Genomic DNA, 24,906 nt, shown 5'->3' with positions numbered 1-24,906 from the left:
TCGCTTATTGGTAATGCTGATCATGACAGCTATCCGCTTCCATTTCTCTCCACATCTCCTACACACACAGGGCCTCTACTCCTAGCTGGGGAAACATTTTAATTATCTCAGAGGACTGAAGACGCTAGAGAAATCATCCTAAGTGGTCCTGCAGATGTCTGACCCCTTCATGATTACAGGATGACACCGTTCGGTTCAGAACCCTGAGTTAGGACAACACCACCCCAATAGCCATGCTGTCTTACCCACACTGCAGTGAAGTCCTTCTAAAATGCAAACTGGATCGTGTCAGTCCAGCATGGGGAGACATACCACTATATAGTCATCTGTCCATCAGGACAGGCCCGCAGCCTCTCCCGGACCTCCTTCCCAGTCTAAACTTGCCGCCCCCTCCCTCCAGCCGCTGCCCTTAGGTGGGCCTCCATCGTGTGCTCCCCCTACCCTTCTCCAACTGCTCACTGACCGCCCATCCACATTCAGCTCATGCACTCCTCCAGGAAGCATGCAGCCCTTCCCAGTCTGGGTGAATAACTCTCTGTAAGTTCTCCATTTGGATAGTGACTAGCCCATAATGTGGGGACATTCGAATCCTGCCCCCTGGCTATAGAACTGTGGTCAAGTTACTTTTACTTTCTGGGCCTCAGTTTCCTCATCTGTACAAAGGGGATAAAGACAGAGCCTGTCTCCTAGTCCAACCCCACCTCAAGGCCTCTACCTTCAGAACTTTCAGCCTGAAAGCTCTTCTTCTCACCCCGCCCCAATCCTCCCGTGACCTTTAGGAAAGTCTACTCCAGTGCCGCCTGCCCAGAGGGGCCTTCTCCCCAGCAGCCCTATAACCATACTGTAAAGACCCAAACCTTCAGGGCCCCACAGGTCAAGCCATGAGCTCCTCTGCTCTCACCAGATACGCCACCCACCCAACAGGAAAGGCTCCCCACCCAGCTAGTTCTCCCTTCAGCCAGATCAACGGCACACTGCCCAGCCTCCATTCTAATGAGTTTCACCTCCCTGCCGCCCCAGAAAATCACTCAAACAAGATAATCACATCCTCCCATGGAAGCCAGGGGTCCTCTACCCTCTCGTCACTATAAAGCCTGCCTCCCACAGCCCCTGCTGGTTCATTCTGCTTGCAAGAGCAGGTCCCAAGTGGACCTCCATGTGGCCCTGTGTGACGTGTGCTGTCCTCCCCTGGGCTGTGAGTATGTGTGACTAACAGACTGCGGCCAAGCCCACCTGTCCAGTGTCAGGTGTCGTGTGCTTGGCCATCTTGTACTATTTAGGGTAGAGTTTCCCTTCTTCACCAACGGGGTGAATAGGTGATTGGACAGGGCCCCCACTTCACCCCCCCTCCTTCACCATCCCCCCACTTCACTTCCTGTCCACCACACATCACTCACTGCCTGAAACCACATTAATTATGGACAAGCTTGCTGTGTCTCCCTTTCCAGAAAGTCTACCGGAGCAGGGCCTTGTTCCACCAGCACAGCTGTAGATCAGTGAGCATCCAGAGAGATGACTCAGGAGCGCTGTGAGGGATGTGCCTGTGGTCTCCTCCCTGTGCTCTGGCCGTTACTGCGGGTGCCTGCTTATCTGTCTTTCCAGCCAGACTGAGACCTTGACCTCCACACGGTAAAGGCTGATACCCCCAGACACAACTAGCAAGGTGACAGCACATCAATGCTCAGTGCACACTCGCTAAGATCAAAGAAATGTTGCCTATTTGTCAAATAAGGAGGAGCTTCGGACACGTGCCCAAGCGCTGGGTAAGGACTGGAGGTCCTTAAAGGAGACAGTCCTACCAGGTGATGTTCACAGGAGGCTGAGGGCCTCCGAGCACCTAGCAGAGGGGCTGCTGAGGCTGGACGTGACTACCTGTCCACACCCTGCCCCACCAGCCACTCACCATGCCTTGCTCCAGCGCCTTCTTGATGCGCAGGGCATCTGCCACAGGGAACCAGATCTCAGCGATGACACACTGCTGGGTGACGTCAATGTTGCACATGTTCAGGATGTGGTAGACAGCCTTCACCTTCTGCACTTTGATGACCCAGGAGTGCCAGCTGGCGGCTGCTTCTTGCAGGAGGCGCTGACGGTGAGACTCTGTTTGCGTGATGACCTGGGCAGAAGTGCACAGCCAGACAAGGAACACTCATGGAGATGGCTGACGGCATGGCAACACTGGAGGCTCCTCAGGCACCAGGGCTTCCTCTGCTCTTGGCTCCCTCCCCAGGCCCACAGCTCTCACCTGGCTGTTAATGCTCATGAGCAGTGTATCTCCCCTGCTAGAGGTTAAAACCTGCAGGCAAGGTTGTATCTTTCTTTTCTTCTCAACTCCCTATAGTACTCTAACTGTAACATGCTGAACTCTGTCCCCTCAAAAGGTAAGCTGAAGTCCTAACTCCTGGTAACAGTGAATGTGATCTTATTTGGAAATAAGGTCTTTCCAGAGGAAATCAAGTGAAAATGAGGCCTGCCCAACTCCAGTATGACAGGTGTTCTTAGAAGAAATTTGGACACTGAGGCACACAGGGAAGAACGCCCTGCGTGATGGAGGAGGCAGAAACTGGAGAGGTGCATCTACAACCCAGGGAACGCCAGGGACTGCTGCCAACCACCTGAGGCCAGGATGATGTCTTAGTCTATTCTGCCTGCTCTAATAAAAGACCATATAGACTGGCCATAGACTGGGTGGCTTATAAACAATAAACATCTGTCTCTCATGGATGAAGGCTGGGAGTCAGACCAGAGTGGCAGCATGGTTGGATGAGGGCCATCTTCCGGGTTGCAAACTCAATCATCATTCTATCTTCCCTTGGCGGAAGAGGCTGGGGAGCTCTCTGGGGTCTCCTTTATAAGAGCACCAATCCCATCCATGAGGACTCTACCCTCATGACCTAATCACCTCCCCAAAAGGCTCCACCTCCTGACACCATCACCTTGGGCATTAGGTTTCCAACTCACAAATCTGGGGGCGACACAAACATTCAAAGCACAGCAGAACAGGCAGGGGAGGATTCTTTCCTAGTGCCTGCAGAGGAAGCCTGGCTCTGCTGATACCTTGATTTCGGACTTTCCACCTCAGGACTCTGACGGAATCAATTTCTGTCATTTTAAGCCCCCCAGTTTGTGGTCATCTGTTACAGCAGCCCCTAGGAAACTAACACACCTGTCAAAACGCCTTATATATCATCTCGCCAACAAATGACAAATGAGTCAATAAATGGAAGGCTGAATAGGCAATTGGGCCCACACAGAATTTAGTTAATGGAATTCGTTTCTGTTCTGGTGATACAGTAGAGTAACCCTTATCAGTAACCTTTACACGTGGCTACCCAAGTCATCTGGAACATAAGCATAAGTTTAGCGTAACTTCTTTTCCATTCTCCTCCTGAAGTTTGATTAAAAATCTAGCAGAGTATTTGGGGAAAAGGGCTTCAAGGGTAATTGCTTCAGAGAAACACAGTCTCCTTGACAAGTGACAAAGAGGGAACAGAGAGGATCAAAGAAATGAAACACAGATTTTTCTCTGGAAGATAAAGATATCTGTTAGTTCTGAAACCACACACACACACACACACACACACACACACGCCTGATTCCTAGAGACACTCACTGAGGGTCTGGAACTGAGCTGACCAATCCAGCAGCCACACGAAGTAAAAATTAAACTCCAGTTCCTCCATTGCTCCAGCCGTATTTCAAGTGCTCAGTGGCTATCATGCTGGACTTGCAGATTACACAACATCGCCGCCACCACAGAAAGTTCTGTCGGGCAGCCCTGACCTAGAACCCACAACCTGCCATAGGCCCAGCTGCTTTTGGTGACTGGTTATTTGCAAAGCTTACTGAAGAAAGTCACATGTGTTAAGGGCCATCCTAGGTGACAACAGGTTTTACAAGAGGATGTAAATTGACAGTGTGTTCATATTGAAACCAGAGCCACTGTCTTGACAGAATTCTTTTGTTGGCTAACACAACTGGGCAATTCACTGGAAAAAGAATCAGCAAGTTGGCTCTTTGACTTAATTGGCTAGTTAGTCATATCACAGATGCAGCCTCGGCCAGTCTGGCAACAAAAGGCTCCTTTCATCAGACCGGGGTGGGTACCTGAAGGCTCTGGCTAATTCTAAGCCCGGGCAAAGCATCACTGACATGCAGAATCATCACCGCAAGCTTACTGAACACTGTTGCCTAATTATGAAACCCACAGAGGAGCCAGAAGGGCATAGCAAACATTCCAGCCAGCCTTGGAGCCAGAACTGAGGGATACAGGACTTAAAAGGAAATGGCAGGGGGGAAGGTATAGCTCATGGTAGAGTGCCGTGCTTAGCATGCATGAAGTCGTCGGTTCAATCCCCAGGACCTCCATGAAATACATTAATTAGTTAATTAATTAATTTTTAAAAACCTAATTACCTCCCCCACCCCTACCCCCCACCCCTAAATAAAATGGCAGGTGACTCCCAACAGCAGCCCCCAGCTCCGGTCACGTGCCCAAACCGACACTCACGGTGACTAAATCTTCCAGCCTCATGTTGACACCTGCCAGCATCTCTCTGCGCTCCGCCGCCGGCTCTGGACAGGGGTATATGGTGGCTCGAAACCTGTGTTTCATACATTCCAAAGGACACACTTGGGTTATTGCTGAAAAGCCTCCAGCACGTCCTCCTCCTCTGCTAAGCCGTCATCTGCCGACTTGGGTTAGATCGCCGCCTTCCCCTAAAATAACCGTCTCCTCGGCAGTCGGAAAATGTCTGGGTCATAAGGTTCCCAACACATTGCTCGCACTATTTGAATTAAAGCTGTGGTTCTATCATACGAGTGAATCTTGCTCAAACCATAAAACCCAGGAACTGTTATGTAAATAAGACTCCAATGAGCTTGATTTATCTCTTCTTCTCCCTAGAATTTATTAATTAATGTCCTTCTCCATTGAATTTCTGCTTCTAAGAGGCTGCATATAAGACGATTCTGTAACATAGCAACCGCTTAGCAGGCATTGGCCTACTCTGTAGAAACCAATCAAGGCGGGTAAGAAGGAATAAACTGAAATGGTGACAATGTCTTTTAGTTACCTTTAGCTTCTGCTTATCAAGTCCTCTCTGTTCCTATTCCCGCAGTTACTAAAAATCAGTTGCATTTTTAACACTATCTTGTCAAATGTGGGGAAGTTATTCAAAAACCCTAAGGGACCTCAAGGAAGCCCCAGTCGAGAGTATTTTGTGCTGCACACCCCCCGACCGAATCCTGACCCAAACCGCTGGCGATCTTACCCATCACAGATCTTCCTGATCTTCTGCCTGAGCTGCTCTCCTTGATAAAATATGATGAATATATTCTTTTTAATATCTTCTCTCTGGAAAATCAGACCAGTAAAAAATAGATTTTCAGAAATGTAAAAACTTGTTTAAATTTAAAATGGGAACACTTCAGCTTCTCCCAGTTGATTCAAGTTCATAAATCACTGCGGTTGAGGGCAAGGCCACTGAGGCAGGCGGGACGGGACCCTCAGGGAGGCTGATACAGCTGTAAAGCGACAGCCTCGCCATCTGCTACACTAGTTGGATCACAGCTGAGCCTTGTATTCAGTGCTAAGTCCTATACTTAAAAGACGTGTTAATAAACAAAAAAAAACATCCAGAAGAGAGGGACCAGGATATTGCTTAAGATAAAACAAATAAAATAGAGTGAACTCATGCACAACATCCATATTTCAGGGGTGAGTGGGTGTTTGATATTTAACAAAGGTAGAGCCGGGTCTAAATGTTTGACACACACTCGCTGTATGCCCACAAGAACACTGATTAAGTGTAATTTTAAAGTCCAGGTTTGGCATTTCACAGAAAAGGGAGAATAAGCATTCCACAAGCGTATATAAAAAAGTTCAACTTTTACTGCAGCAAAGAGATAGGCTCTTTTACTCTTATTTACTTTGGGGTGGGAGGTAAAGGTAAAATTATGAAACCCATTGTTGGAAAAGTGATAAATCCAACACACTCATCACACACCATTCATGTATCAGGTATCACTGGACTCAGGTATGACCCTACGGAAAAGCCATTTGTCAGGACCCATCAAGGGTTATGAAAATGCCCACCCCCTTTAAGCCGGCGATCCTGCTTCCTTGAATTCACATTGTGGAAGCCGTTCAAAAGAAAATAAAAACCCACATGCTTGACCATGCTTATCATAGTGTCTATATTCTTCAGGAAAATTGGAAATATTAAAGTGTCTCAAAATAGACAGTTAATGTCACATCAACTCAATGGAAATATCAGGCATCAGTTGCAAATAAAATCAGAATGTATCCTGTCTTTGGCAGTTGCTCGTGGGAGCAGGGAAGGGCATTTTAAGCTTTGGGGAGCTGCCTGCTTTACATTATTGCCAAAGGTTCCCTCATGCGTGGAGTTCACCCCCAGCCCTTCTCTGAATCTCTCAGGTCTTTCTGTCTCTTGATCCACCAGAACCAGGAATCCATTCTGATCGCCTGTCATCTTCAGTGACCTTCAATGTCATGCAGCTAAATTCATCTTTTTCCAGGTGCTTACTTTATAATTTCTCTATCACCATGACTACTAGGTGTCAAAACATGCCTATGAAAGGTAATGATTCAATGTCAAATTTTAAAGGACAGATAGTAATATGGAAGGAAATTTATATACTTACCTAAAATCAAGAGAAGGCAAAAAGATGATTCCATGTTATTACTACAACCATATTAAATTAATTATACCTGCCTGTGGCTATGGACTAGAGAAAAACAGCACAAGAAAAAAATAAAAACAAAGACATTAGAATGGTGAATTTTGGGGGGGGGGGTTAAATAAGCTTTTTTCTTGTTTTATATTTTATTTGCTTTAACTATGCAGTTGTTTTCCATGAAATAAAACTTAACTTTTTAGCCTCTCTTCTCAAAAGATTATGCCTCTTTGAGAGATAAACCCAGCTTCTTGGAATTAAAAAGTAAGTGGATTTAAATACTAACCAGAAGGGTGGAGGACGTGAATCCTATGGAATTAGTAGCAATAACTGTGTGTAACTCAGTGAAGAGGCCCCTCCAAATCTTCGCTCGAAGTGTGTGGTCTGTGGACCACCAGCCACTGCCAGCCTGTTAGGAATGTGGACTCCAGGGCCCCACCACGCAGACCCACTGAGTCAGAATCCGCATCTAACAGGCTCTTACATGCACACTGCACACTTACATACACACATGCACACGTGCACAGTGGAGCTTGTGTGGGGCACACTGACCTGAATCAGTTCTCAGTGCTCTATGAATTAGACACAGCTGCCACCCTGGGAGGCACCAGCACAGCTAAGCTTCTAGGAACTGGATTAGCCACGTTATTTGGAGGAATGAACACTTTTGAGGTGGTAACAAGAATCAGTCCTTGGAGGGGAGGGTACAGCTCAAGTGGTAGAGCACGAGGTCCTGGGTTCAGTCCCCAGTACCTCCTCTAAAAAATAAAATAAATAAATGAATAAAACCTAATACCTCCCTCTTCAAAAAAGGAAAAAATATTTTTTAAAAAGGATTAGTCCTTGAGTTGACATTTCATAGGTTTTTTTTTTTTTAAGGAGGGATGGGGAGAAAGGAAAGGAGAATAAAAGGAAATAGACACTCGCTTCATAGAGCTAAAGACACAGTGTTTGAGAGAACAGAACCCTCTGGTGAGGGCTCCAGGAAGTTGAAGAGAACATTTTCCACAGCCTGATACCCACTGTGACCGGATCTTCCAGAATCGTGTCCATCTCAGTGAACTTCAGGTAGATGTTTCCCCGGCAAACTCGCCACAGCAGCCTCTCAAAGGAAGCCATCCTCTCCCTGTTGATCACACCAGCTGTGAACCTGGGCAGTCACAAGAGGAGACGCCACTGAGGCACAGGGAGTGTGGCGCCGGCTGCAGGCCCTGTGGGCTGTGAAGATGGGCAGCCCGAGGGGGAAGCCCACCGTCCTCTAAGCAGAAGCAACAACACAGCCCACCTGGCAGGGGTCACAAGGCCACTCTGCGTCCCAGCCCCAACTTCCCCCAAGTTCCCTTTGACATGTGGAGGTTTGCTTAATCATCTCAATACTATACATTCGCTTATTTGCAATTAAAAATATGATAGACCATTCATTATAGCGTTGTAGCTAAAAGAAGCAAATGTTCAATCTGCCCGCCAATGGTCTGTCTGCATTTGTACAAATAAGGTACTAAGCATGAAGGATATATACTGGTTTCTCTCCATCTTTACTTTTACAATCATCTAGGTATCTAGACAGTTTCTGACCCAAAATTTTCTTATTAACTTTAAAATGGTTACTTTCATTGGCCTATTACTTTAAACATCCATGGATCTTGTATTACCCTCTGATCAAATATTTCCAACACGTATTTTCCTTTCCATTTCAAATTCAATGTCTAGTGCCTCAAATAGCAGGCCCCCAAGTATCTACAGAATAAAAAACTAGTATTCCAAAACCCATTACTTTTATCAGTTTTGTTTGGACACTAAATGAAATCGCGCCATTTTGAATCACCACACATTCGGGTGGGTGTCACCACATCACATTGCCGCTGCTTACGGAAGACATGATTGCATAACTATCTCATTTCTAATTACACTTCAAACTTCACACTCCAAATCTATTTCATTATTACAACAGTATTTCAGAGGCAAGGAGAGGAAAAAAAAAGACGTGTATCCCATAGCCTTGTTCCAAAGCCAGGGAACAGCTGAGAAATTCCATCTAAATAATTATTGTTACATCCTTCCCGTGTGGATATGATACAGACACTGCACTCTTCAGGCTCCAGAATGTCAGTATCACCAATAACAAGGTAGCACTACCTGTAACTCCACTGACCTCGTTAGGTTAGACCCGGGCTTATTACTGGATGGAGGGCTTATAGTCGTGTGAAATAGTCTTCATGCCAGCTGCTATTTGTGCATTCATTCATTCATTCATTCACTCAGGGAACTCCGCCACACACCAGGCATCGGGCTATATACGGACCAGGGACCCGTCTACATGTAACTTTCAGAGCACGGAGTGTCACTAACCCCAGCTTTCCGCTCATGTATGCAGGCGTAGGTCTTAACTCCAGGAGACCGGAAGTGTCTTCCATAAAGAAATCATCAGCTAGATTGGTTTCCGTCTGAAAGTCAAAGAATCACTATTATCATTTAAGTGATTTGAGACAAACTTAAAAGCACCCACACTTCACAGTTTTGTCTGTTTTTAAGGATGCTTTAATTTTCCACAAGTACATAGAATCCAAACGGTAGGATGCTCCTTGTCAGAACAAAAAGCCTCCCCATTTTCTTCCTACCAAAATCACAGATCTGCTCAAACTAAGCGTTGTGCTCTGTTCTGACTTCCACGCCTGTCTGGGCCATTTTGGGCGCACACTATTTAGTAAGCAGCTCAATATTTTTGCACTCAATTCACCCAGTGCCACATTCTACCCCATTACCTCCCCTCACCCATGGCGTGACCACGGGACAGAAACAGTGCAATGTATTCATATTCTAAACTAGTCAGTTTTCCAAACAGAAATTTGAGGATCTAGCGGAAAGGGCCCTTGAATGAACAGTTCCCAAGTTACGACCTCAAAGAAGTCCTGGGTTTTCTTCAGGAGATATTTGAGTTCGGTCAGTTCTAGGAAGCTTTTCTTCAAAGCCTGATAGTTCTGATTGGCTTCCTGTAATTCTCCTTCCAGTTTTTCTAGAGTGGTCTGTGCAGGAGGGAAAAAGAAATTAAGCCAGGCAGAAATTGCTAGGATGTTTACTGTGCATTAACCACAACAGATAACTAACTCCTCAAGAGGTAGTCAGTGCATGAGAAGGTGGCCTCAAGTCCAGAGGTCTCTTCCGTCAAACTCAACACGATTGTAGATTGTAGTTAGAGCCACAGTCACACAATCTCAGGAGTCCATCACCAAATGGGGAGGACCGGAACACACTCTGGGAGAATGGAAGTGAGTGTCATCAGGAAGTCAAGGCATTTTGGCAAATCACAGGTCTTCTCCCCATTTTAAACACTGAACGGGGATGCTGGAGTGAATTTACATGTTGAGAATTCCTTCTGCCCCAACACTGTAATGATTCAGGAATAAATCTAGTGACAGGAAAAAATCACCAACAAAATCAATAATCAGAACACAAAATCAATGGTTGAAATTATTTTTATAGATTAGTCTGAAAAAGGGTTAAAGGGGTTTTTTTGAATGTCCAAAGAGATAAATGAAGGCATTACTTCCACTAAAATAAAAAACAAGAAATTACTAATCAAACATGTCCTAAAGTGAAAGAACAGGAAATATTTTAAAAGAAGTATCTAGAAATCTTAAAAATGTCAAACATAGGTACTGAAATTCAAAATCCAGTAAGTGAAGATCAGCTCTCTACTGGACACAACTTGTGAATGCACTACTGAGATTTAGCAAATAACTTAAAAATATGAAAGCTCATTTCTCATTTAAACAAATAACCATCAACAATAGAATGGATAAAGTGTGGTACATTCAGTGAAAGAAACACTACCCAGCGGTGAAAATGAATTAATTTCAGAAACATGAAACAATATGGCATCTTAAAAAATAAAATAATGTAAGAAAACAGCAATTTGCAAAAGAATAAACAGTATGGCTCATTTACATAAAGCTTTGAAATGTGCAAAGAAGCTACACCATATGCTATTTAGAAGACTAAATATGTGATAAAATTAAGAAGAACCAAGGAAAAGAAAAATATGACGTTTAGGACAGTGATTTTCTCCAAGATGGGAGTGGGGAGGAAGGGAAGGGAAGGGGTGGGGAGGGGTACACAGAGGGCTTTAAGAGCATCACTTGTGGTCACCTTTCATCTTGTACAGGGTGGTGACACTTGGTATTCGCTATGCTATTATTCTTGTACCTCACATGTATTTACTAAAAATCCTGTATCAAATCGACTATATCAATTCTTTAATAAAAACAATTAAAAATAAATCCATACCTAAACACATTGCAGTGAAACTATAGAACAAAGACAAAACCTTAAAGGCTATCAGGGAAAAAAAAGACATGTAATCCACAAAGGAATGACCATGGAACCAGCAGCAGACTTCATGGGAAAAATTTACTAACCATGGATCCTGAGATGTTAAGCGTAACTATCATCTATTGTTTTTAAACCAAGAGAAGAGGAAAAAAGATTGGAAGGTATTACAGAAAAGCAGGAAAGGGAGAAAAAAAGCAAAGGAATGGTATAACACAGAGCCATTAAACCAGTAATCACAATAAATGAAAATGGATTAAGGTTATCTCTTAAAAGATACATTATCGTGCTAGTTTTTTTAAAAAAAAATCTGAGACACCCTTACCAAAGAGATTAAACAAACAAAAAAACATACAAAGATATTCATGCAAATGTTAGATCCCATCTTCCCCCCAAAAAGCACATTAATATCAGACAAGATTGAATATTCAACATTTTGCAAGCATTTTGAGTAGAGAGAACTGCATAATGATCCACACACTCATCACCCAGCTTCAACTGCATCCCATCTCTCTCCCTTCCCCTCTCAGAAACAATCACTACCCTGAATTTTGAAAACTGACTATAGGTAGCACAAGTTTGGGGGGAAAAATGAAATCCTCATTTCTTAACCAACTGCTCTATCCTTTAATGAGTCCATTAAAAATGATGCTGCCATAAGAAGTACTTTAGAGAAGAATGCAATGTCTGAGAAATGCTTTACAACATGACAGTAAATGAAAAAGTGGAAAACTATAATGTATATTATGGATATAAAGTTATGTAAAAATATTGCTAAGTATGAAAACAGAAAAATTAAGGCAGTTTTTGCTGAGATGGTAGATTTGTGGGTAGATTTTTTTTTTCTGGATTATTATTTCCTGTAGGAGTGTTAGGAAAGCCTCCCTGGAAATTCTACAAGGCAAGGGCCCGAGCCACTTGCGTACTGTTGCCAGAAGATGGAATCCAGGAGAAACGCTCAACTGGCTGGTCGGCTGAATCAATCAATCAGTCCCCGTGATCAATGGTCAGACAGACAGTAAGTACTCTCATAAGTACATGTTGTTTTTGACTGCATCTTTAATATAGTATCTAGAAGGAAACTGCTGAGCAAAGACTGCTGGCACACACCTGACTGCCCCTTATCTAACTGGTTATGGCTACAAATGTATGAGTGTCCAGTTTCAGAGTTAACCAGTCAGCCACTAACAAACTCACTGGTATGAATTGATTTTTTAAGGTACTATCTAAAACATAGAACCAACATCAACTTGGAAACAAAATCATTTGTTACCTGTTTCACAAAAGCAAGAGTCTCCAAGCTTGTTAAGTGTCCGTGTAAATCAAATATCCACCATTATTTGAAAAGACTATTAAGACACTCCTCCCTTTTCCTTTGCATATCTGTGCAAGGCTGAATTAACTTTATATACTTCAATGAGAACAATGATTCTCAACAGATTCAAGGCAGAATAGACATGTGAAGTCAGTCTTCCATTAAGCCATGCCACACATTGAAGAAATTTGCAAACAACATCACTTTCTCACAAAAGTTTTTGTCTTGGAAAAGACACTGATTTTTCATTTAAAAAAAGTTAACATGTAATATTAGAGTGAATTTTTAAATGAATTTTTAAATGAATTTTTAAATGAATTAATAAATAAAAAGGGGCAGAGGATATAGCTCAATGGTAGAGTGTGTGCTTGGCATGCACGAGGTCCTGGGTTCAATCCCCATTACCTCTATTTAAAAAAATTTTAAAATAAAATAAAATAATTACCTACCTCTCCCCAAAAATAAAATTTTTTTGATGTTTTACTTTTTTTAAAATTTTAGCCCTAGTGCAGTAAATATCAATGAATATAATCCACATAAATAAAGCTCTTTGGGATCCTAACCAGCAGGGCTGGTATTAGAAGACTAGCGATTAGACTGAAACCAGAGATGAGTTTATGGAAATCCTATTCATATGAATTCAAAACTTTCTCTCCAAATATCCAGATTTTAACATGACAAGATCCAAAATATTTTTGAGGGGAGCTGCCAATCACCTATTTCTGTTAGAGAATCTGAATGTATACTACTGATGGCTTCACCAATTTCAAGGATTTTAAGTTATCGTAAAAGAAAAAAAACAAAAGGAAACCCAGCCAGAGATAAGGTTCAACTCCATGAAGCTCCTCCCTACCTGCCCACCTCCCTTCCTCCTCCAAGGATAAAAAAAATCAATTTTTTATCAAGCTCTCCAGGCCCTTCCAGGCTCTGCCTACCTTTTGACATTCTCTTTCACCACCTCACCCCTCCCTGCTCTCTCCACCACCTGCTCTTGAAGCTCCCAGAGGGCAAGGCCATGTTTCATTTTTCTCTAAGGTACTCTGTGCATGGCAGATACTCAGTGTTTTATAAAAGCAAGTGGACAGAGAAGGGAAAAAGAGGGGCCCTCCAGCCATAATGGTCTTGGCTACAGAAAACTCTTATCTTCTCATACTTGACCTCCTCCGTCTGAGGAGGGGCCTCCATCCAGAGTGGACTCAATGCATCGGCTGTTTCCCATCAGACAGATAAGTAGGAAACATCCCATTGGATGCAGCAATTCCACCAGGTATTTATCCAAAGGAAACAAAGTCACTATCTTGAGAGGGTATCAGCACCCCCATGTTCATTGTAGAATTATTTACAATAGGCAAGACATGGAAACAACACATATCCACCCTAAGATGTTGATAAAGAAGATGCAGTCTATATATACCAAGGAATATTATTCAGCCATAAAAAGAAGGAAATCTTGCCATTTGCAACCTGGATGGAACTTCAGGGCATTATGCCACGTGAGATAAGTCAGGTAGAGAAAGACAAATACTCTATGATCTCATATGTGGAATGTAGAACATGAAAGAAAGAAAGAAAGAAAGAAAGAAAGAAAGAAAGAAAGAAAGAAAGAAAGAAAGAAAGAAAGAAAGAAAGAAAGAAAGAAAGAAAGAAAGAAAGAAAGAAAGAAAGAAAGAGAGAGAGAGAAAGAGAGAGAGAGAGAGAGAAAGAAAGAAAGAAAGAAAGAAAGAAAGAAAGAAAGAAAGAAAGAAAGAAAGAAAGAAAGAAAGGAAGGAAGGAAGGAAGGAAGGAAGGAAGGAAGGAAGATCAGTAAAGGTGGTCAAAAGGTGCAAGCTTCCAGTTATAAAATAAATAAGTCCTGCAGAGGTAATGTACAGCATGATGACTATAATTTTCAAAAAGAAGATGAAAGAAAGAAGACATCCCATTGTGCCCAAGTAAGGTCTGTTCAGTGGCACCATATGGATGAGACTTCGCTGTCTGTAACCTCTTAGGCCCACAAAGGAAACTGCTCCTCCAGGTGGGGTGAGCGTCCCTAGGGCTGCATTGAGAGAGAAAAAGAGCTCTCTCCTGGAGCAAGAAGAGTGACTTTAAAAATTGCACGGCGGGATTTTCCCGAGGGGATAACACAGAAAAGTGGACAAGCACACAAGTCCGTGTCCACGCCTTCAGCAACTGGGTAATGAATCCATGAGAGGCTCTGAGTCCCCAGGACACAGGCTTCAGGACGGTCCCGTGGAAGGAACCTACCTCCAGGGTGATCATTTCCCGAGGGAGAGGGGTGGGCGGGGACTTCTCCAGCAGTTGAATCTCAATCTCATTTTGCATCTGATCTTCTAGAAAACCTGAGGGATGAAACCCATCAGAGAACCCAAGGTGACTGTGTTTTCTCAGACTTCAGAAATGGGGTCAAACAGGTCAAGTGCCTTTCCCAGTTCAGCTGCCTAAATGGCCCTGAAGACCTGTCACAGCAGCTGGATCCCATCTCTAACCTCCCCTACCTTGTCTGCAGGATCACCTCAAAAAGTCTTACAAATAGGGACATGTTTGGTGCAGGACATCAGACCTGCCAGGTCGCATATAGAAAGCAAGCAGAAAATTGACTTACGGAGAATTCTTTCCAGTGATTCACACCTTCTGACTTCATTCACAAATTTCCTTTGGAAGCGGCTCTCATTCACATTTAACTAGAGGGGGTAAAAAACCACAAGGCATGCCAATGCATTCTCTTTGCTTATTTTATTATTTTTTCTTACTGCTGGAGAACGTTGCTGGAATCATCTTAAGAATAGATATTTCCTTGCACAAGAAGGATGAGTTATAGGCAAAATACACTGTCATGTTCTTACACTCAGTCCTCCAAATGCCCCAGCTCTGGTCTTCTTACCCTTCTAAATGTCCTCCCATAGCTAAGGTTTCCTTCATTTCAGCTGCACTTACTACCCAAATACACTTGGAATTCCTCGATGGAGTCATGAATGTGACAGAACCTTGAAAACTGCACAGCTCCATGCAGTGTATTCTGGTCATCAACAAAAATTCAGCGTCCTTGTGCTGGTGACCCTCCGTTCAGCCCAGTAAATGTTACTGAGGAACTGCTCCATGTCAGGTCCTGAGCTTGGAGCTGGGGCCGCAAGGAGCAAGACATAACCCTTCTCCGCAGGGCTTAGTTTTGACGCTGACCCTGGTGAGAAAGTAAAGAGTCCAGTTTTCTAAACTGGATTCAAAAGATTTTGGTGAGGCTCTAAAGCCGCCTCTGGGAAATGATGCCCCAGCATCATACTCAAGACCGTCCAATGGCGACAGCTGGTAACTGGCCTATCATAGTGATCATTTTGAAATGTACAGAAATACTGAATCACTGTGTCATGTACCAGGAACTAACATAGTGTTGTAGGTCAATTATACCTCAAAAACAAACAAACTCATAGAAAAAGAGATCAGATTTGTGGTTATAAGGGGTAAGGGAAGGGGGAATTGGATGAAGGCAGTCAAAAGGTACAAACTTCCAACTATAAGATAAGTACTAGAGATGTAATGTACATTATAAATATAATTAACACTGCTGTACATTGTATATGAAAGTGTTAAGAGAGTAAATCCTGCGTTCTCATCACAAAGAAAAAAATTTTTTCTATTTATTCTTGTATCTGTCAGAGATAATGGATGTTCACTAAATTTATTGTGATAATCATTTCATGATGTATGTAAATCAAATTATTATGCCATACACCTTAAATTTAAACAGTGTTATATGTCAATTACATCACAATAAAGCTGGAAGAAAAAAAAATATGGTCTAGCCCAAGAATGTCACTCTACAGAGACTGTGGACTGACTCCAGGATACTTTTTCCTCAGACAGTGTAATCAGGAAGAATTAGTTTCTGTCCTCAGAACAAGGTTTGCCCGTTGGATATATCAAATGCTTTGAAGATGCCACACAGGAAAGAAAATACAATGCCATCTTAGTGATTGCATCAGAGCTTTAAAACATCCCCATAGAGGAGACACAACTGGAGGAAGGAAGAACATGTCTGTGAGTCACTTGCCCAACGTTATCGCAAATCCTAGCCAGAAGAACTAGAACCACGGAATTCCACCTATTCCAGCCCAGGGCTCTCCTCCCTGAACTTTGTTCACTATCACGAAGCGGTGTGAAACTCCACCTTCCTCCGGTCTCCAAAGAATGCGGTACTTACATCTTTGAACTGAACCAATCCAAGCTCTCCAAGCTCAGCTACACAGCAATATGCAGCCTCCACCTGGAGAAACAGTTGTGACAAACACATCTCCTCACTTCGGAATACAGACGCCATCTTGACCCAGCCTTAGTCTGTAGGAGACAAAGATATGTGGGTTAATGAATGTGTGAAAACCTTAGGACAAAAATTGGTTTTGGTTGAGTTAAATTAAAATCCAACAGGGGGGAAGAAAAGCAACAGGAATCACTCCTGATTTTAAAAATATAAACAAAAACAAGGTAGTACTTTTCACCACCTATCAGATTGGCAAAAGATGAAAAAATATGATTAAAAACTCAAGTTTAAACAAAACAAAAAAAACCCCTCAAGTTTGTGGAGGGTACAAGGAAGCAAACACATTGTCATACTCTTAACGAAGTGTAAATTTGTACAGCTTTCTCATAGAGCAATTTGTCAATATTTATCAAATACTGTATTACTCTCCATGACTTCTCCATGACCCAAGATTTCCACTGCTCATCACCCAGCTAAATGGAGACATGTGGGGAAATGGATGCACAAGCATGTTTCCAATAACATTGTATATAATAATTACAAAAAATGGATCTAACGTAGATATCCATCAACAGATTAAACTGATACAACAGAACCCTGCGCAGTAGGCAGGAATTAAATAAATCTGTACGTTCTCTATAAGGAAAAAGACTATTCACCTAGAATCCATTCTCATCAAAGACCCTCTGGACTGCCCTACTGCTGCCAAACCAAGTTGTTTTCCCCAAAGTCCAACCTTCTGGAAGAACTATCACACCCTCCAGAGGGGCCCCCTTTTCCTCCTGTCATTCTGTAAGGGATAGAGGAGCTGCTATTTGCCAGACACTGGGTTTATCCCTCCTGTTTTAATCCTTCCATTGTCCCATTTTCCCACAGGATAAAATCTAAAGCCCTAGACACAGCCAACCAAGGGCTGCGTGCATCATCCGGCCTCTGCCCTCGCCTCGACTTCATCTCTCCTAACACACGGAATTTCTCCGCAAGCCCCCTCTGGACTCTGAGGTCCCCTAGATCTGGGACCTCAACCTCCCTACCCCACAGCCCCACGCCTTACACCTCCTCCCGGGCGTCAGTCTGAGGGTCCTCTTTCTCCATAAGCCTGTCCAGATCCCATCAGCACCCCCGGTGAACTAAGCCCCCTCCTGGAAGCTCCCAGAACACAAACCATCTGCAATTACTTTGCTTAGTGTCTCTTTTGGCCACTAGCCAGAAAAATCCACGCGGTTAGAACTACGTTTTTCACTCTCACCAGTCTAGTTCAATCACAAAGAAGATGCTCAAAAAATATTTCCCGGTTTATTGACTAGAGGCTCGGCGTCACCCCTCCGCGCTGAACGCAGAATCCGGTCTTCCACGTTTGCCTTGTGACACGAGATGAATGAACTTTTCCTTCTGCCCTTTCCGGTGAATGAGGCCAGGTTTTCACAGAAGAGAGACAGAAGACATTAGCTTCCTGCACCAAAAAAAGAGCACCACGGAAAGACCCTTCCTTCCTACCCCAGCCTGGTCAGAGCCGGTCCTGGCCGGAGGTCTCGGGGGTGCCTCGGGGCTGCGGTTCTCCGGCGGCTGCCTTCGCCCGACCTCCAGCGGGGAGCCCGGGCCGCGGCGGTCGGGGCTCGCGAGTGGCGGGCCGGACGGGACCAGCCCGGCCGGGGATTCCGCCGGCAGCCTCCCCGCGGCGATGGGCCCCTCCCGGCGGCCGCTCCTCGCCGGGCGCCCGCGGGGCCCAGAGGTGGCTCTGTTGTGTCAACACCGGCCTGTCCTGTCCGGGGTGAGGACAAACGTGCCCCGCCGGCCCGCCCTGCTCAAACCCCGTCCCTCCCCCGCCCCCCCCGGGCCCTCGGCCACGACCTTGGAGCCCCACCAGGAAGCAGGGGCTTTCTTCCCTAAGGAAAGTGACTTACCCCCGGGGAAGCCGAGGGTTTGGAAAGCAGGGCCCTAGAGACCGCCTTCTGAGATGCCTACTAAGCACACTAGAACACTCCTTCCTTTCATCGTAAAAATGAAGTGACAGTGAGAAATAGCTTTGGAACAAAAAAAAAAAGAATCACATTCACAGCCCGATCAACAGTTAATTTCCCCCAAACAAATTAAATTCAAAGGAGAATAGACAGACATCCTTACACAGAGCCTAGGGCTAAAATTCAGCTTCCCTGGGGCCCAGATAAGAGGGGGCCAGTGGGGGGATTTGCCCTTTTCTTACTGAGGACTGCTGTCTTTCCCATCTATGGGGCGGGGAGTGGGGGGCAGAGCAGCCAATTAGGTGTGTTTCTCTTGGCCCAGGGGTTACTCTGCAGGGGCTGCTCCCCAGGTGGGGTGGGCCAAGCCCCCACGGCACCGCCTGGATGTCTGTAAAATGGACCTTAAAATAAGGGGCGAGTGCTTTTTGGCTTTTTACAGTTTATAGTGGAAAAAATTAAAGCATCTGAGCAAGTACGGAGACTAGTTTGAGGAAGAGCCGTGTGCATACCACTCAGCATCAACAGTTGTTGAATTTTGTAACATCTAATCCCCACCCACTTCTCCTACCCACCCTAGACTATATTATTTTTTTTCAGCCCAGACTTTTAAAGCAAATTTCATACATCGTATTATTTCTTTCAAAATATTTAAATATCAAAGTATTCAAAAGATAAGGATTCTTCCATGAATTTGTTATGCCCCCACACACAAATTATACTATGGGTCACACCTAAAATTCAGCAATAATTCCTTAATATCAAATATCCCATCAGTGTTCAGATTTCTCAGGTTGTCTGAGATTTGCCTTTTTCCGTAAACCCCCCAGGTGATTCCCGGTGATTAAACCAGAACCATTGCTTTTGAGAACGCAGGGTGAAAAATCTAACTTTAGCTGGGGACGGAGCAGGGAAGGGTAGAGTGTAGGGAGGATGGAAACAATCAGCAAAGAAGAAGCAGCAATTTTGAATCTGGGGCCGTGGAGACCGGGGCCTGTGAGGGCCCCATAGGAAAGGTACTGCTTGGCCACACCCAGCCATCCCAACAGGGCAGATCCACTCAAGACTCACCTGGGCAAAGCTACAAAGACTGAACTCAGGATTCCCAAAGCAGAGCAGGAAGATTAGAAGTGAAAACTTGAAAAGGCATCACCATTGTTGACTCTGCTTCTCCCACCCTAAAAGCTCTGGAGGCAAGAGGTGCCTGGCCCAATTAGTGCCCCCCTCTTTTTGCTCCTCCGCCTGCCCACCTCCATTCCACTTTTCACCCCCACTGGGATGTGCTGTGTCTTCTGGTCAGTGGGTGGAACAGTAGCTCTCAAGGGTCCTGGTGCCCACAAATCACTGAGAAGCAGATAGAGAAAAAGTCCATCTTGATGATTAAGAGCAAAGATCCAATCTGCCTGAATCAGGAACCCATCTCTGCCTTTTACCATGTGTGACCTTGGGAAAGCTATTTAAACCCAGGACCTCAGTGTCTCCATCTGTAAAATACAGTAGGATCTTAGATATTTATTTAGCATGTGGAAGTATAAGAAGGAAAAGTTATGTTAAGGTCTGATTTTTCTCCTAAAGCCTCAAATCAAAGGTGCTTAAGACCAGCATTCTCACAGGACACTGGCAGGACTGTACATTACTGAAATCTATCTGAAAAGCAATTTGCATGTCCCTGGACCAAATGATCCCACTTTAGGAAGTTCTCTTTAAAACATCTTTTAAGGAAGTTGTGATATATTCATACAATGGAATACTATTCAGCCATAAAAACTGACAACATAACGTCATTTGCAGCAACATGGATGTCCCTGGAGAATGTCATTCTAAGTGAAGTAAGCCAGAGGGAGAAAGAAAAATACCATATAAGATCGCTCATATGTGGAATCTAACAAAAAAAAAAAAGAAAAAGGACATAAATACAAAACAAAAACAGAATCCTAGACATAGAATACAAATTTGTGGTTGCCAAGGTGGGTGGGTGGGAAGGGTTAGACTAGGAGTTCAAAATTTGTAGATACTGACAGGCATATGCAGAATAGATAAACAAGATTATACTGTATAGCGCAGGGAAATATATACAAGATCTTGTGGTAGCTCACAGTGGAAAAAGAATGTGACAATGAATATATGTATGTTCATGAATAACTGAAAAATTGTGCTCTACGCTGGAATTTGACACAACATTGTAAAATGACTATAACTCAATAAAACAATGTCAAAAATAAATAAATAAATAAAACCTCTTTTAAGGATATAAACCAAAATTTAACTACAATCACGTTTACTGTAGCATTATTTGTAATAAGTGTGTAATTGTAAAAGATCTCAATTCTTTCATCTGTTCAATAAATATTTATTGAGAGGCTACTATGTGCCTCCATCTGGGTGCTGAGGATAGGGCAGTAGATAAGAGACAAGGGCCTTCCCTTCATGAAGCTTATGCCCAGACGAAGGAGACAAATAGTAACAAATTCCAGTAAACAATTAATAAGTTAGCAAGGTATTGCAGATTATGAAAAGCTCAATTGTAGAAAGATAGGCTTTAGAAAAGTGGAGCGACTACTTTAGATAAGTGGTCAGGGAAGGCCCCTCTCATTTGAGAGGAGGTGACATTTGAGCTGAGACGTGGAAGATGGAAATGAGCCAGTTTTGCTAAAAGAAGCTGCTAGAAGGGTATTCTAGGTAGCAGGAACTGTGGGGTGCAAGAGCAGGGGTGTGACCTCATCACAAGAGCTCGTGTAACTGTGGAGTACTTCCCATGTGCTGGTCACTGTCCTCATGACTGCAGAACACATTTAAGTACTTTACACATATTAACCCATGTAATCTTCTTAACTCTAGGAGGCTGGCAGTCTTCTTATTCTCATGTTACACATGAGGAAATAGAGGCACAAAGAAGGTAAGTAGTTTGCCCAAGGACATACAGTCACTCATGACAGGTCATCTGACACCAGAGTCCTTGTTTATCACCACTGTGTGATATTGACTCATGGTCAGAAAATGTTCAACACGTTCAAGAAACAGAAGGAGGCTAGTGTGGCTGGAATATGTGAGGGGTGGGGGGTGGGAGTCTTATGAGGAGTGTCAAGTGGAGGCAGGGGCCAAGCCCTGAGAGAGTTGATGGGCCAATAAGAAATTTGGATTTTATTCTAATGATCTTGGGACGCCCTTGGGAAATTTGAAGCAGGGGAGTGACATTACCTGATCCATATTTTTAAAAAATTACTTGGACTTCTGTTCCTGGAAAGATGGAATTGAATGCTTTTTCTCCCCAGTAAGTAAAACTAAAAACACTCAGCATTATACATACAACAAATAATAGTAGACTCCAAAAGGTAGAGAGAAGACAGAACTTCTAGGGACCCTGAGATCTGAGGAACAGCACAGAGGTGGGTTCTCTGGATTTTCTTTTCCTCATATATTCTAGACATGTTGCTGCAGAAGCCAGCAAGATATGCAGACCAAAAAAGTTCCAAAGAGAGCCTACTCTCTCTGTAACCAAAGGACCAGGAAGGAGGCAGCCTTCCCAGAAAGAAGGGTTTCAGATAGTGATCACTCTCATCCAGCCAAACATTCCAGAAAAAGAACAGTGGCCCATGGCCACCGGTGCCTAGCCGCCCACCCTCGCCCAGCTATGCCAAGCAGCCACCCTCCCAGTGTGGTGTCAGAGAAGGCCAAGGGGGAGCCTGAGCTCCCAGCCCACCTGGGGTAACAAGACCCTCCTGTTAGCCTGTGTTGGGGTGCTGTCAGAGGACACTCAATTAGGGATTAACAGATACATAGAACTCTACATAAAACAGATAAACAGCAAGGATAGACTGTGTGGCACAGGGAACTATACTCAATATCTTATAGTAACCTATAATGAAAAAGACACTGAAAAAATATATATATATATAACTGAATCACTTTGCTCTACACTTGGAACTAACACAGTGTTGTAAATCAACTACATCTCTATAAAAAAAATACATTTTTTTTTAAAAAGAGACAATCAGAACTTTCACTACTGCCCATTGATAATGAGGCCACCCTTCCACTGGGTCGTGGATGTCACGTGAGGAACAGTAACCAGGCACTTCTGCTCCTCCCAGCCAGGGTGGTGTTGGGACCCAGGGCAGGCCACCCCAAAATGTGCCTCAATGGCTTATTGATTATTTTGAATTAAAGTTACTTAAGAAACGGCCCACTCAAGGGGACACTGACTCTCCATCTGTCTTCCTGAAAGCAAGAAGTAAATTCTTCATGTGAAAGGTGCCCTCCCTGCGTCTGGAAGTGGAAGGACACCCTTATCACCAGAGACACAGAATTCTGGCCGAGAAGCCTATATAAACAAACCTTGTGACTTCTTTAATTTACTACCCCAAGCCCAAACTCTGTTTAGATTCTTCACTAATTGGGCACCCAAAACTGAAATTTTTTCACTCTGTCAATTCCTCGTGTATTTCTTGTCTCTTTGTCTAAAAAGTATAAAAGCTGCCCACTTTGGCCTCTTCTTATGTTCCATTTCTACAGGACCTCCATGCACATGAAGTAAAATCAAGTACTGACACCCTGCTTCATCCTGAGCAACACTTTTATCGATGGCATTGCTGCATTTTTTTAAATTGAAGTATAGTCAGTTACAATGTGTCAGTTTCTGGTGTACAGCATAATGTCCCAGCCATGCATATACATACATATATTTTTTTCATATTCTTTTTCACGAAAGGTTGTTACAAGATTACTGCATATTTCATTTGTTTGTTTGAACAAAAGATTTCTCCATTAAAGAGAAGTATGAAAACTAGAGAGGGGGAAAAAAGAAATAAAAAACAAACTACTCTGAAAGCTGCATGAAGAAACAATTTGTAATGGACAAGAGAAGAAGCTGGTTTGCCAGGAAGATACCTGAAATGATTTCCTTGAGAGCTAGTGGTTCATCCTTATGCTGTAATTGGTAAAAAGAATGAAGCAGCCTTTATATACATCATATTACAGATTTTTAGCTATTTAATCATTTTTGTGATATATATATATATATAATTTTGTAAGAATAAATTGCAGAACTTTGGGATGAAGAGATTTTAAGAAGTTAGAAATAATATAAATGTTCCATAGGGAACTGATGAAATAAATTATGACACAGCTATGTGATAGAATACAGTGCAGCTATTAAAACAGCATCAAAAGCATCCTACTAACAGGGAAATCTGTTCTTGGTACGTGTGTTGATGAAAAAGTATTTTATGAAACTGTATACATAGTATTGATGGCAAGTTGAAATTATAATGGAGTGATCACAGTTCATGCATACAAAAATGGAGATGGGTGACCACTGAGGATCTGGTCCGACACGTCTCTGCACCACTGAGAACTTGAACTTTCTTTGAACTGTACCAGATTCAAGGACACCACCAGCCGTGTTCAGAACAACACCTGCCAAAACCAGCAAACTTATGGTCTATGCAACCATTTTCCACCACAACCAATCCTACTTAACAGGGACCCTTACTTCTTGCAAGCTGCAATTATAAATCTAGATAAACAAATCACGTAACTGACTGTAACCTTGCCTTTTTTGCCTTTAAGTCTCCCCTATTTTGTAGTCCCACAGAACACAATTCAAGTGCTTCTTGAATTTGTGTCTCCTGAGCTGTAGTCCTAACAAACCCCAAATAAACACTTTTTTTTATTTCAGGCATGTCTGTTTCTAAAATTGTGATGAATATACTTGGAGTTTTCTTAGTGTCAACACTCTTTGAGAGTTGAGTGATTTTTTGTGTATTTGTTAATTTATTTTTCCATCTTGAGATTTGGGTTCCAGGTTTTGGTGCATATTCAGAATAATGGGAAGTTCTTATAGAGAAAAATCAAAGAAAGATGACTCCACTGTCAACCTTAGGAATCCTTGCTAGCTTTATGTTTAACATCTGTGGACCCTCATCTTGTAACGACTTATCTAAATGGGTTCATGTAACCTGGAATGATTTAAATTCTATTGGCCAAAATGGGGAACGTGCAAAATTCCAAAATTAGTTTATTTTCATGCATGACTGCAAATGTTCCAGAACCGGACAAATAATAGGAAGCACATTTTAATTAGTGTCTAGAGGCCTCTAAATCTAACAATGAGAAAATTGCCTCCCTCCACACTCTATATGAAAAGTTGACTCACTGTCTCTAAACTTGAAAAATTCTGCATCTACTCCATCATTTTACCCACCTCTTTCCAAACTCATATTTTTTCTATCTGACTGATCCCCCTCCCTTGTCCTCCACCAGACCCCCTTCCTCCTTCTCCTCCTTGACTCCCGTGTCCTGGTAGCCCCTTTTAAAAATAAGCCCACTGGACAAGGGGGAAAATCTGCCCTATCACC

At 43.3% G+C, this 24,906-nt stretch overlaps 1 protein-coding gene across 4 annotated transcripts in view; it reads right to left on the bottom strand.

The window, feature by feature from the left end:
- ATP6V0A4 (ATPase H+ transporting V0 subunit a4) overlaps window positions 1-24,906 on the bottom strand; it is a 59,265-nt gene that overhangs the window by 26,074 nt on the left and 8,285 nt on the right. The window contains exons 1-10 of one of the 4 annotated variants that reach the window (XM_072964368.1): window positions 17,771-18,362; window positions 16,536-16,669; window positions 14,943-15,021; window positions 14,585-14,679; window positions 9,597-9,722; window positions 9,049-9,143; window positions 7,723-7,849; window positions 5,274-5,356; window positions 4,511-4,604; window positions 1,904-2,116 (exon numbers count right to left, since the gene is read on the bottom strand). In XM_072964368.1, coding sequence (XP_072820469.1) covers window positions 1,904-2,116; window positions 4,511-4,604; window positions 5,274-5,356; window positions 7,723-7,849; window positions 9,049-9,143; window positions 9,597-9,722; window positions 14,585-14,679; window positions 14,943-15,021; window positions 16,536-16,652 — 1,029 coding nt within the window. In that variant the 5' untranslated portion in view covers window positions 16,653-16,669; window positions 17,771-18,362. Of the gene's footprint in view, window positions 1-1,903; window positions 2,117-4,510; window positions 4,605-5,273; window positions 5,357-7,722; window positions 7,850-9,048; window positions 9,144-9,596; window positions 9,723-14,584; window positions 14,680-14,942; window positions 15,022-16,535; window positions 16,670-17,770; window positions 18,363-24,906 lie in introns of those variants that run through there. The other 3 variants (XM_072964367.1, XM_072964366.1, XM_072964369.1) reach the window with 3 other exon arrangements.

Source organism: Vicugna pacos, chromosome 7 (genome assembly GCF_048564905.1).
Source record: "Vicugna pacos chromosome 7, VicPac4, whole genome shotgun sequence".
Lineage (NCBI taxonomy): Eukaryota > Metazoa > Chordata > Mammalia > Artiodactyla > Camelidae > Vicugna > Vicugna pacos.
This window is presented reverse-complemented; position numbering and strand designations above follow the sequence as displayed.